This window comes from Peromyscus maniculatus, chromosome 11, assembly GCF_049852395.1.
Source record: "Peromyscus maniculatus bairdii isolate BWxNUB_F1_BW_parent chromosome 11, HU_Pman_BW_mat_3.1, whole genome shotgun sequence".
Classification (NCBI taxonomy): domain Eukaryota; kingdom Metazoa; phylum Chordata; class Mammalia; order Rodentia; family Cricetidae; genus Peromyscus; species Peromyscus maniculatus.
The window spans coordinates 77108995-77121662 of NC_134862.1; the positions used below are offsets into that span (position 1 = coordinate 77108995).

Sequence of the window (12668 nt, forward strand, 5' to 3'; positions counted from 1 at the left end):
CAACGACCTAAAATTTTTGCCACGTGGGCTATACTTGCTGGCCTGTATAGGGATCCCAGGGATCCACCTGTCTCTGACTCCCATCTCACCCTGCCAGCACCAGGAGTATAGGAGTACACCACTGTACCTGGCTTCTTTCATGGGTTCTGGGGATCTGAACCCAGATTCTCACATTTGCAAAACAAATTGATGACCCCAGGCCCTTTCACCATTAAATTCTCTTTTGAGGGGGAGGATATTTGTTGAATTTTAAAGTAAATTTTTGGAAAATTAAAAAGTTTGCAGAGAAAATAATATTAATTCCTTTTCTTAGGGAAGCCCTAATGTTATGAAAAAATTAAATAATGGTGCTACCAAGCAGACTTTCACAAGCTTAGAAGTTACTAAGGTGAAGTCCTAGAAACCGATTGGATAGGTCTGGCGGGGGCCTGACGTTCCTCACTGTTCACTGGCCCCCATGGGATGCTGTAAAGGGGCAGGCCCCACTTTGCACAGACTAGCAGGGCAGGAGGGGGCAGCGAGGCAGAGGCTGTGAGCAGAGGGTTACAAAAGTCGCCAGAGGGAACCGAAACAGAGCCTGCACTTTGTAGACGCACACAGTGGTTGAGTCTTAGCCAAAGGGTTCAATGTGAACATGACCTGGGCAGGCTTGAAAAATTATAATTAGGTGAATTAGTAGCTGAAAGAACTGAAAATTGCTGCCAGTAGAGACTATAATAAATGTAGGTAACTCTATATTTATATTTTAAATCTTCCTCCATATTATTTCCTTGCTTAAAGCCTATTTTTATGCTAATGTGTGTTAACTTCTTATACATGGCTAATTTTTAATATGGGTTCTGTGTAGCTTAGAAAAGCAAAAAGCGTGGTTTTCTGTGTTGTTGCTGTTGTTAAGGGAAGTCTGCCCTTCTTTCACAGACTGCCTCACGGTGGGCATCTGACAAAGAGTGGCAGAGCACAGAGAAGGCCATACGGCCCAATACGCCAGTGGTCACATGCTATTTATTTTGAAATTAATTGAAATCAGGTAAAATTAAAAACTCACTCTCTTACACTAGCCACACACCAAGTGCTCCATGGATATGTGTTACTAATGGTTAACTTATTGCACAAGATTAAAACAGACTATTCTCATCAGGACAAAAATTTCGTTGTTTTAGTCGCTTGTAAAAAAACATGCAAAAGAATCCATGGCAAAAACCTATCATATTTATAAGCAATTTGTATATTTTACTTGTTTGGAACACATACATAAATGCCTCTTACGATAGCCAGCTCCAAGATCCCTTTAATCTAATGTATTATATTGACTACATTAGCTGGTACAGCTCTATTCGAAAAGCAGATGACTAAGGCAGACAACTTCCACTCCTTTTAGCTTCTGGTGACTTTATGGATGGCCAGAGCTGTGTCCCTGTCTCCTATTAATGTTTCTATTACTGATGTGGGATATTAGAAGGTTCACACACACACACACACACACACACACACACACACACACACACACATATATATATAATTTATTCATTTATTTATCTACACTGCAAAACTGAAGCAGATTTAGATATGAAGAGACCTAAATATTGACTCTTTAGAAACGTGGAAAAGAATCTCTACATACTCACATATAGTCAGAGATGAAGCAGAGACTTCAAAAAGTTACCCATTTTTACTATTGTGTAGTAACAATGGGATTTCTCTAAGAAAAAGGAGTAATAGTCTACCTAAAACAAGCTTGTCTTAGAGCACAGACTTTAAAAAGCAATGGTAGGCCAAGCTAGGTCCAGGAGAAAGTAGTCCCCTTCAGAAACCTACGCTGTTTTCCCACAGTTGACCTTTGTCTAATTTTCCCAGGGATACAATTCCTCTTTTACTTGTGGCTTTGAACATCTCTCCTTGTGCTTCATTATTTTGGGCATAGGAAAATAATCACTGTTCATAAATATCACATGACCGTGGACAATCGCTTACATAACATCCAGCTCAACTGTCCTTTTTGGAGTTCAGGAAACTCAATCTTCTCAAAGGAAAATGAGCTATCCGTAGTCACATGGGCAGGGCTGAAACATATACTTTGCACATGCACACAGAACCTAGATGTAGAGACCTTTGGAGTGAACACATGCCTAGCTTTGAAATCACCCAAGTCACTGTGAATCTACCAATAGATAGGGAGCGTGCAGAACAAAAGATGCTTGCGATTGCACTAAGCCCAGAGTACGGCTGTCTGGGGGGTGGGAGGTGCACTCTTCTTAAGAGAGTACTGGTTGTTCATGAGTTGATTAGCATCAGAGTGTTTATTTGTTTTTGATGTGCATGGGTGTGCACCATGTGCTTGCCTGGTGCCTGCAGAGGCCAGCAGAAGGGTTGGGATTCCCACGGAGCGGAGTTAAGACGGTGATCAGAATGGATCCTGGGCCCTCTGGAAGAGCAGCCAGTGCTCTTAATGGCAGAGCTATCTTTCTAGCCCCATCACCAGAGTTTTGTATTATTTCCGGTACAGAGTTTGTATAACTTGACCTATATGTAACATAGCCTATATGCATTCTCCAAAGATAAAAAAAAAATGCTTATGATTACTGAATGAGTGAGTGACTGGGAAAATATGAGAATGAGTGAATGAGCCAGTGAATGATCTGGCCATATTTGCTTGTGGTACCTTTAAAAACATTTAAGCTGGCAGCTAAGAAAAATGATAGATGTATATAACATTATAGTACCGTTTTTTTTTTTTTAATTCATTACCAACTATGATCTGGAAAAAAAAATGTTTTTTCAAAAGCCTCTTACACAGGAGTTGACATGGTGTTAGGTTTTAAAGGTCTTCTGATTTAGGCAAAGAGTTCTGTCATGAAGGAAACTTTTCAGAGTCTGGTCATGCATGTGTGGACCCTCCATTTTTCTCAGCTCCTTCTTGTCGCCAGCCTGCGGCTCTTCCCTAGTCCCTGGTCACAGGACCTGAATGTCATCCAAAGGCCACAGACTGGAGGCACGTCTGGATACAATTTAACCCTTTCAAAATCCAAATTCAAATGCAGTTTGTTACATGAGAATTAAACTTGGTATTACTAAAATGAGTTTTTAAAGATTTGCATATGAATTTAATGATTACCTCTCTTTCTCAGGCTTACACACAAGGCAACATGATCTTAATATACACTGTAAGTGAAGGGTCTCTCAGAAGCAGTTGAGAAAAAAAGTAAAATTGTGGTATGCAGCCTACCTAGTGTTGCTAAACAAACCTTGTGATACCGAAATGCTTGGCGCGTGTTTACTGAAATGGTAGGATATTTCTGTCCTAATGATTTACAGTCTATTTATTTACTTACGCCACGCTCATTTTTCCTCCTCCACCTAACATAAGAAAAAAAAAAAAAGCCAAAACAAAACACCCACATTACAATTTTTTTCAAGAGAAAAGCTTCATCTCTATTTTTCCAGTTCTATGATTATCACGAACCAAAAATTAATGCATTTCCCCCCACCCCCGTGGCTGGTTGTCATCGGCACGCTGCCGTTACAGAGACAATAACACTAACACTCACACGTGCACTAAAACCTTTGAGGAAGCAAAATCCACAGGTGGACTGACACTCCAGGCTGGCTGCGGCAAACTTACTCAACTCACATTTCAAAACCATTTAAAACAAATAATCTCACCCCACAGGGTAATGTCTCCGCTTTTCCTAATCTCTAACTCCAAAGGGAGGGAGTTCTTGGGGTCAGACCTCCTCCTTCTCCTCCTCCTCCTGCATATCTGAACTCAAGATACAATCTGAGGGGAAAACGTGGGTGGGCTAGATGTTTGACCTGGTGTCCCTTTAGCTAAGGGACTCAATTGTCACACTGTAGAGTTTCTGAGCTGAAAGGGACTTTCAGGTTGGCTCATCAGGATCCCAGGTTCTAAGTTTCTTCCTTTACGGTTACTTCCACTCTCCTACAAGCAGGGCGAGCAGGGTCCACCTCCACAGCAGGAGAGGGGCAATGGGAATTATGAGCGGAATGGCCACCCAACAAAAAAGTACTCTAGCAGAAATTCCCTTCGGAAGAGAGGAGCTCTCGGGCTATGAGCGACAGGACCTACGGAGGTGATGCTCAGCAACATCACCATACAACACCTCACATGCTGAGTGGAAGAGGAGAGCCTTGGGTTTTATTCTCATCCAAAACACACATTCCTAAACATTTACAGAGCTGTTTTTTGTTGGTGGTGGTGTCTGCTGATCTTGTTTTCAAAGCAGGGTCTTGCCGTGGAACCCAGGCTGACCTTAACATTCCACTCCTCTCCTCTCTCTCCTAAGCATGCCGGGCCTAGAAAGAGCACTCTCACAAAGGGGTATTTAAGAACATTTCTGGATTTAAAACAGCCTATTTATGGATAAGTGAATATCCATAAATAATCGTTATTAACAGACACCTTACAGCTGATACAGTGGATGTGGCCCTTAAAAATGTTTTTAATTTGGTAGCATCTTTTCTTCTCCTGAATGACATTTTCACCAAAATAAGGAAACAATATATATGTATTTTAAGACCATATACATATGTAGGGATGAAAGACACAATGGTAATAAATGCCTAAGAGGTTTGTGTGTGTGGAATGGAAGGAAAAGATAAATAGGATGAAAGACACCAAGTAGGAACTGAGCTTAGGGCTGTAAATATGTTTGGACGGGAGAGATGGCTCAGTGGCCTAACCTCCAAGGGTACCAGGCACTCAGACGGTGCGCAGACACAGCAGGAGGAGGAGGAGGAGGAGGTTAAAGATGTAACCAGGTAGCTGGGCGGTGGTGGTGTGCACCTTTCATCCTAGCACTCGGGAGGCAGAGCCAGGCAGATCTCTGAGTTTGAGGCCAGTCCGGTCTCCAGAGTGAGATCCAGAACAGGCACCAAAACTACACAGAGAAACCCTGTCTCCAAAAACAAAACAAAACAAAACAAAACAAAACAAAACAAAAAAAACCAGGTAGATGTCAGTGGACCACGTGAATTGGAACCCAGAGTTTAAAGGCAGGTAGGTTGGGCCAAAAACTATGGAAAATCCTGCCTGTGGATTCAGAGTCTGGGCCTGCTTAGGCAGGCAGTAAAGCCTGCTAATTTTTTCTGAGCAAAGAACGGCACTAGAAGACTTCCTTCCGTGGGTATGCGCAAGAGAGGCGAACCATAGACGGTAACAGCAGAGTCTGCTGTGGAAGCCTAGTTAATGGATCTCTTCCAGAATTAGGATGGTGGCGGGATAATGGAGAGAAAGACTCTAGTCGCTAGGTGTTCTTCAAGAATGCCGGGTGGACAGAGAAGTGGAACAGGCTCCCCGAGCTACTGAGAGCCTCTCTACCTAGATCGAGAATTGCCTGAGGTCACGTGAAAACACACAGTATTTAAGGAGGTGTAATTTAGCTTTCGTGGTGGCTATAGAGGGGGTCCTGAGGCCTTGAATAACTCTGTGCCCATCTTAAATCCATGCCTTTGCATCAGAATAGTGCCCTAACCTACCCTTAATAGGAAATACCTTTTGTAAAAACTGCTCATAAAGAGGAGAAAAAGATCAAACCAGAGAGTTATCACTTGAAGCACTTTATACTGTATTCACGTGACACAACTTACGCGTACGTAGCCAATCACTTTTCCACTCACTCCCTCATTTCCCCGTAAGCATCCCCTGGGTTTGGGCTTACCAAGACAAGTCCTCTACCCACTACCCTTATAGGACGTTACCTCTACACCTTTGTAATCCCACTGCTCTGAGCTCGGATAAAGACGAGCGGTCCACATTTTACACGACTTAAAAATAGCCACTAGCTGGATAAGATATGGGTGCTGTGGAAACCCAGCCAGGGAGCAGATGAACGCTGCCCAGAAAACGTCCTCCATCAAATGAGACACAACCCAGAGCCCAGCTGGGAATTCCATTGCTGCTTTGGGTTTAGGGATTGTTTATTTTTGCCTTTTGGCTCGGATCTTTCATTCCTGCCCCTGTCTCTTCTTGTGTCTCCTCCCTTTTTCTTTCTCTATCTTGGCAGTTAGAACCCTACTCTGTGCATGCCCATGCCCCGGCTTCTAATACCAACATCTAAGAATACATCTCGCTACAACCAGCCTCGTCTCCTGCAGGTGGCACATTTCAAATTGGACACCAAAGCAACATATCCTATCACCACTGTCCTTTGATGCCCTGAGCCTGTATATTAAAGACTCAGAAATAAAGTAAACACAATTTACAGGGGGGAAAATTAATACACATGAGTGACTCTTTCAAGTGGCATTTTCCAGCCTAGTTTTTGTGCTGGGCTTATGTAATCAGACGTAATTGTCTGCACATGTTTGTTACACTATCTCAGAAATGATTTCCAGCCTACCAGATGACGTCAAATACTGGACATCTCCTTCCTCTGGCCCCATCTAGTCCTGCTCACTACAACACTGCAATTTGGGGGGGGGGGAGACATCAAATAAGAACACTGTCAGACCCATCTCTTAGTGAGTCATAAGGACATCCTTCAGTTTATTTTTTTTGCATGTATCTATATTTTTGTTCCCACCTCTTATACGTTCTTCATAGTCTCCTCTTTCATGTATGCACAGAACTATTTCTGGAAAAGTCTAATACCACAAAAACATTCAGCGATGCACAGATGCATGTGTTTTTAATGCCACAGACACCCAGCTCCTGCCTTCACTGGGAGCCTCACTTTGAGAACACATACTACATTGAACCCCGTACTCTCCTAGGCAGGTTTCCCAGCAAGGTACATGATAACAATGACTACTGCTATCAATAGCATGACATGGGAAGAATCCCTTCTCCTAACTTTTCTAGAAAATAACATGACTGTTGAAAGTATGTTCAACAAGACAGGCTGGCCTTTCCTTTCTTCTCAAAGAGAGATCAACAGTTAGGATATTGAACTCGGAAGAGATTCCACCTGAAGGTAGGACAAAGAATACTTGCTGGGGAGGGGATGGGGGTGTTGATGCACACGTTTAATTCCAGCACTCAGTGGCAGAGGCAAGTGGGTCTCTGTGAGTTTGAAACCAGCCTGGTCTACAAAGCAGTTCCCAGGACAGCCAGGACTCTTACACAGAGAAACCCAGTCTTGAAACCCCCACCCCCAAAAGAATTCTTAACTGTAAGCAACAGTATACGTCACCACCCCCGAAAAATTTACTACCTAACAACTGGCTCCCTTCTGCCATATCTTTACCAAAGTGCTAGCCAAGCCGTGTATGAGGCTCTCTAGTGATGGGAGACCTTGACTGTTACAGAGGCCAGTTTGTACCTGTTATCGTAGGAACCTAGACTCCATTTCTCTGAAGCTTCTACTCAGTAAACCCACCCTGTCCCGTTGAGACCATTCCTGATGAAGCTGAACCCTCTCTGTGAGAGCAGCATTAAGGTTGTTATATATCATCCACACTTTCTCTTTTACGGGATAAGGATTCCTCTTCATGTGTGTGTAGTTTATGCATGTGATTGTGTGGGTGTGAGCATGGGTTCACGTGGGTATGTGTACACGTGTTGCTGTTCCATGAGTATGTTGAGGCCAAAGGTTGAAGGCTGGTATCTTCCTTGATTGCTCTTCACTTCCTTTCTTAAGACTGGGTCTCTCTCGCTAGGCCATCTCGCTAAAGAGCTCTGGGGATCTCCCTGCTCCGCCTCCCTAGTGACGGGTTTATGGATGCGTTGCCAGAGGACTTTTTACATGCGTGCTAGGGATCCAACTGTGGTGTTCATGTTTGCACAGCGCTTTACCGATGGGGCCATCAGTCCCGCCATTCCTCATTTTTAAAAGAATTATTCTTCATCTGATGAAATAGCTGCTCTTCTCTTGATTCCTTCCAGATCTGCCATAATTGGGTAGGACAAGACTCAATGCAGAGTTGAAGGGGCCATCCCCCATGTCCTTGCAGACATTATGCCTCAATTAGAATAGACTAAGATCACATTATTAAATCATGACTCCATTGGCTTCCTTTCACTCCTAACTTACTTTAATCATAACAGCAACAAACAATAACAACGACTCCCATCAACCAACCACAGCTCTGCTTTCTTTCAGCAGTTCCAAGTCAATCATCCCACTGGAGCCCCCCGTTGATCTCTAAATGCCTGGAAATCACCCCTGATCTAAAGAACGGCCTCCCTTTTCCAGGCTTCCCTCATGTCCCAGCCTGCTGTCATCGCTGCTGAGATAGCAGACGATTGATCTGAGAAATCAAGTTGGATTGCTGTCCCAAATCTACACTCGGTTCTCCTTGTGTCTGTCTGATCGATTTCACTCTGTGCGACATAGCTTGTCGCTATGAATTTTCATGCTAGTCAGGAGCCGCCAGCGCACCCAAGAACAAGTGGAAGATGGTCACACCCCCCTCCCTGTCCCTTCAACGTACTAGGCCTTGGTGTCGGTGTTTGAAAATCGTCTACTGGCAGACGTGGAAAGAGGGTGTTTTGTTTTTACGGCCGCAGACCTGGATTCACTGGATCTGGGCCACTGGCTTTCTTCTCCAGGTGTCTCGGTCCCAGCCTGTGGTGACATTTCCTAGCACTGTTGTGCTAGGTGTCACCTGTTTAGCAGCTCCTCTCAGCTGAACGCATGTGGCCGCAGGTGCCACGCAAACACTGATTGTGTCTGACAGCCTTAGACGCCAGCTGCCTGCACGAAGCCTGCCCAATCACCACGTTCCTTCACGGGGAGGATGCTGCCGATGGCATGGCCGATACCGAAACAAGAAACTAGGTGACTGTCCAGCTAAGACAAGGCCTACTAAGTGGCATTCTGGGCCCTGTGGCTTTGAAATAATTGGCAGTGATAGAACAGAAACAAAGGGTTCGGGGAGCCTTGTTTGCTTACACTGATGCCCTGCGGACTGTACATCTGACTGGCTGCGAGTCCGTCACTGTATCCTCCTGTCTGGCTGATAACATGGCGAAGGGTATCCACCTAGACAGAGGAACAACAACAGAGAGGCAATTAGTCGGAGAGAGGGAGGGAAGGGACGTGGCGCATCATCATCATCTTACAGGCTACCAATGTGGCATGCCGCATTAAAACAATCATTTTAGAGATAGTCTTCCTGGGGGAGAGTCCAGGAGGAAGAGGGTGGGACTCTCCCTCAAGCCAAATCCATTGTTACTTCTCAGTTCAGTAAAACAGTCAAAGAAAACCTAGGATCCCAAAACTGAGACAGACTGCACAATGCTGTGAGAGGTGACCGGAACTCTGGTGCTAGAGGACGTGGAAGGAAGAGGATGGAGATGCTTCTCCCCCCCCCCCCCCCCCCGCCCGCCCCTTTTCCCACACAACTTGTAGGAAAGCAACGATTCTGTTTAGTCTTGGGTAGCCATGTGACAGAGAGAGGGGACTGGGATAAAGACCCATCTTTTTTTTTTTTTTTTTTTTTTTAACAAGGATTTAGACGATGGTGAGTTGTTTAGACACATGACCAAAGTCTGCCTGTATCACCTCAAATTTGTTCCAGGCAGTGTTTCATGAGCAAGGGGCTGAGTCACCAGCCAGCTGTCTATTCCAGGCACGTAATGCTTTCTGTTCCATGTGTCGGATAGGACACATGGGTAGACGTGGCTCCTATCTTCCCAAGTCACTGTGACCCAGAGCATACGACTTTACCCTCTCACGTCACACTTCATGCTGAGAGAGTAGGATGGCTTCCTGAGGTATCTGTCTTGAAGGCGGATGGTTTTGCTAAGAAGCACTGAGGTTTTACACATGACTGACTTTTGGTTCCCAGTGTGGTCTTATCATCAGAAACTGGAGTCCATTGACCTCAAGGGTGACTAAGCATATGTGTTTGGTCAAGCTGGCTTGGCAATTTTAAAGCTTAAAATGCAACAGGAGGTGGTACTAAGGCATTTGCCTGATCCCTGATGACATCTTTACGTTAGCAAATCCTGAAGATGGGAAACCAGCAGATGAGAGGGAGACTCACAAGAGACAACGGGCTGAGATTCCTTTTCCTTTGAAGAATGATGAGGATGCCAGGTCCACCTGCCTCACACGCCTCCTTCACCTCACTCTCTACTTCTTCCTGTCCTACTTTCCTAGTGTGACTGACAAGCCAGAGCCAAATATACTCCCACAGCATGGCCACGATCCCCTACGAGAATGGTTGTATTTTCTGCTTTGTCTTGTTTTGATTTGGTTTGGCCACTGTGTGTCTGCCTCTCCCTTCCTTCCTTTTTCCCTCTCTCTGTCTGGACAGGAGCAGGAAGCTGGTACAACTGAAGGCTCTTGGACCCTACTGAATTCACCTGGTGGCATATCGGCTGGGTCCCTACCTGTGATTGCACGTTGGCTCCAACCTGGGCCCCTTGGTAAGAATCCCCATTGAGTGACTGCACGCTCATGAACAAATCTCCAGAGTTTGACATGTTAAAAGAACTGGAAGAACCTGGAAAGGAAAGAGTGAGGCACCTGAATCACAGAAAGGAAAAGGCTCAACCCCGCAACCAACAGCCAAGAGGAGAATGGCATGCAAAGCAACCCCCCAAATCAAATGTAAGACGAAAACAACATCCACAGAGCCTGGTTAGTAGCATGAAGAACAGAGCAAGCAAGAGGTGCACACTGTGGCTGTTACAGGAAGCGACCCCTCACTACACGCTGTCATTAAGACTGCTTTCTGCTAGCAACTTTAAGCTGAGAAAGGGAAGCTGAATTCGTCTAGTGTAGTCTACATAGGATTTTCTCTTTCATGCCTCTAATGTTCTAGGTTTGGCCAAGAGGCCAATAAGATGGAGACTATGGCCAATAATATGGGTTGGCCAGTGATAACTTGGCCACCATAAAGGAGCATCAGGACACCTTTTATGGATTCTAAATATGCTTTGCTGAACCCATCTACTCACATCGGGGCAGCACACAGGAGAGTGCAAAGAGGCAATGTCTCCTGGGGTCCATTGATACTTTCGATTTCTAGAAACAAGTTAAACTTCTTTGCTATGTGGCAAGAGCTCAGGAAACCCCGAAGACTGCAAGATTGTGTGAGAATAGTTTATTCTTCCCATCAGTTGCCAGAATACAGAAAGATGAAGCAGAACACTGGGCCAAGATGTTCAAGCATGCATGAAATGCTTCTAGTAACTTTTAAAGTAGGCCTCTACAAGGGGAGGCTGCATGGGCTTTCACCTCCAGGAGATGGAAGTTCCGTCCAGCTGGCCTGAGAGCCAGCCACGGGCTTCTGTGGGGTGAACCTAGCCCACGCTCGCCCTGAACACCAGGGCTTATGAAGCTAATCAGAGCTCGGAAGCCATCGTGCAGTTCAGCGCATAGGAAAGGAAGCTCAACGTGCAAGGTTTGGTTAAAAACGTGACAATAGCCTGGCAAAGGAGAGACCTCAGGGACCCAGGTCAGTTGCACTCTGTGACTTCTAACCCTGCGCTCTTGCCTTGAGTCTTCTGACAGCCACCGCCAATGGGGAGTCACCCAGCAATGAGTCGTGCCCCCCCCCAATCTGTTGCATTCTTTCTCTTCTCCTAAGACAGGGATCTGAGCTCTGCAAGAAAGCTCTCTATTCACAGCTAAGCGGAGGAGAAGGCCTTTCCTTTTCTCCCAGAGAACAGCCACTTAGAAGGCAGTGTGTTTTCCTCTCTGATCGACGACCGTCTACTGTGCCATCACGTGTCAGCAGCGAGAGCCACTTAGAGGAATCAGGTGTTTATAATCATGGGAAGAATCACCAGTTAAGAACTATCTCCATTTTCCCTAGTTCTGGGGAGTGTGCATCTTCACACAAGAAGCTGTGTAACTCTGTTTCTACATAAACGGATGCTGCCTCCAGCCCTCGTCTCATCCCTGCTTTTCCATGCAAAGGGAATGTTATCTTCATGGTTGAGAGAGAACTTAAATATTAACAAAAGGACTGTGTCTCGTCTGGCACACATTTCTCTATGTAGCTTATCTAAAAGGAATTAGAAACACTGGATCTTGGCAAAACAGGAACAAGACCTCATCATCTGTGATTTATATTCGGTCAGTGGAATGAAGATTAGGCCCGTAATTTCCTTCCACTATTATGTGACACACTATATTTGAGACCATCTTCCCCAACTCTGGAGAAGCAACATGTACCATAGATCCCACTCTGGCGATTGGATAGCATACCCAGGCTTTGCCATACAAGTTGTAGCCCCCTCAGATAAAGTTGATAATCACAGAGACATTGCCTAAGCAATAAAGCCATTGTGATAGAAGGGTCTTGTTCAGTACTCATCAGAACCAAGAACCTACACTATGGCCATATTCACATCATCAGACTTCCCATGCCCCTTAGCGCCAAAGTGCTGAGTCTGAAGCCCAGGTATTTTATTTCTCCCCCACTCCCAGATACCATGTAATCATCACACGTGCTGTCTGCCTGGCTGAGGGTTTATTGGTAACCACTACACAAACTGTGCCATAGGAGAAATCCCCAAAGGGCTACACTGAGGCCAAGGAGCATGGCATCCATGGAAGCGTGCAGACATGGAGTGTGCCAGTGACAAGATACCCACTGCAATCGACACAGATGATTTCCAAAAATATATGTGCATAGATAAATTGTAAATACGTCTGCCGGTGTAATATACACGGGGATAAATATGCGCATACAAATGTACTTCTTGTACAAATGCATTTGTATCAGAGCAGTAATTGCAGAAATAGTCCCTCCTG

The 12668-nt window shown here is 45.1% G+C and overlaps 1 protein-coding gene across 4 annotated transcripts in view; it reads right to left on the minus strand.

The window, feature by feature from the left end:
• Pbx1 (PBX homeobox 1) overlaps nucleotides 1-12668 on the minus strand; it is a 313260-nt gene that overhangs the window by 52021 nt on the left and 248571 nt on the right. For 2 of the 4 annotated variants that reach the window (XM_042258536.2, XM_042258535.2), the window contains exons 7-8: nucleotides 10295-10407; nucleotides 8850-8939 (exon numbers count right to left, since the gene is read on the minus strand). In XM_042258536.2, coding sequence (XP_042114470.1) covers nucleotides 8850-8939; nucleotides 10295-10407 — 203 coding nt within the window. The remainder of the gene's footprint in view (nucleotides 1-8849; nucleotides 8940-10294; nucleotides 10408-12668) is intronic. The other 2 variants (XM_042258538.2, XM_042258537.2) reach the window with 1 other exon arrangement.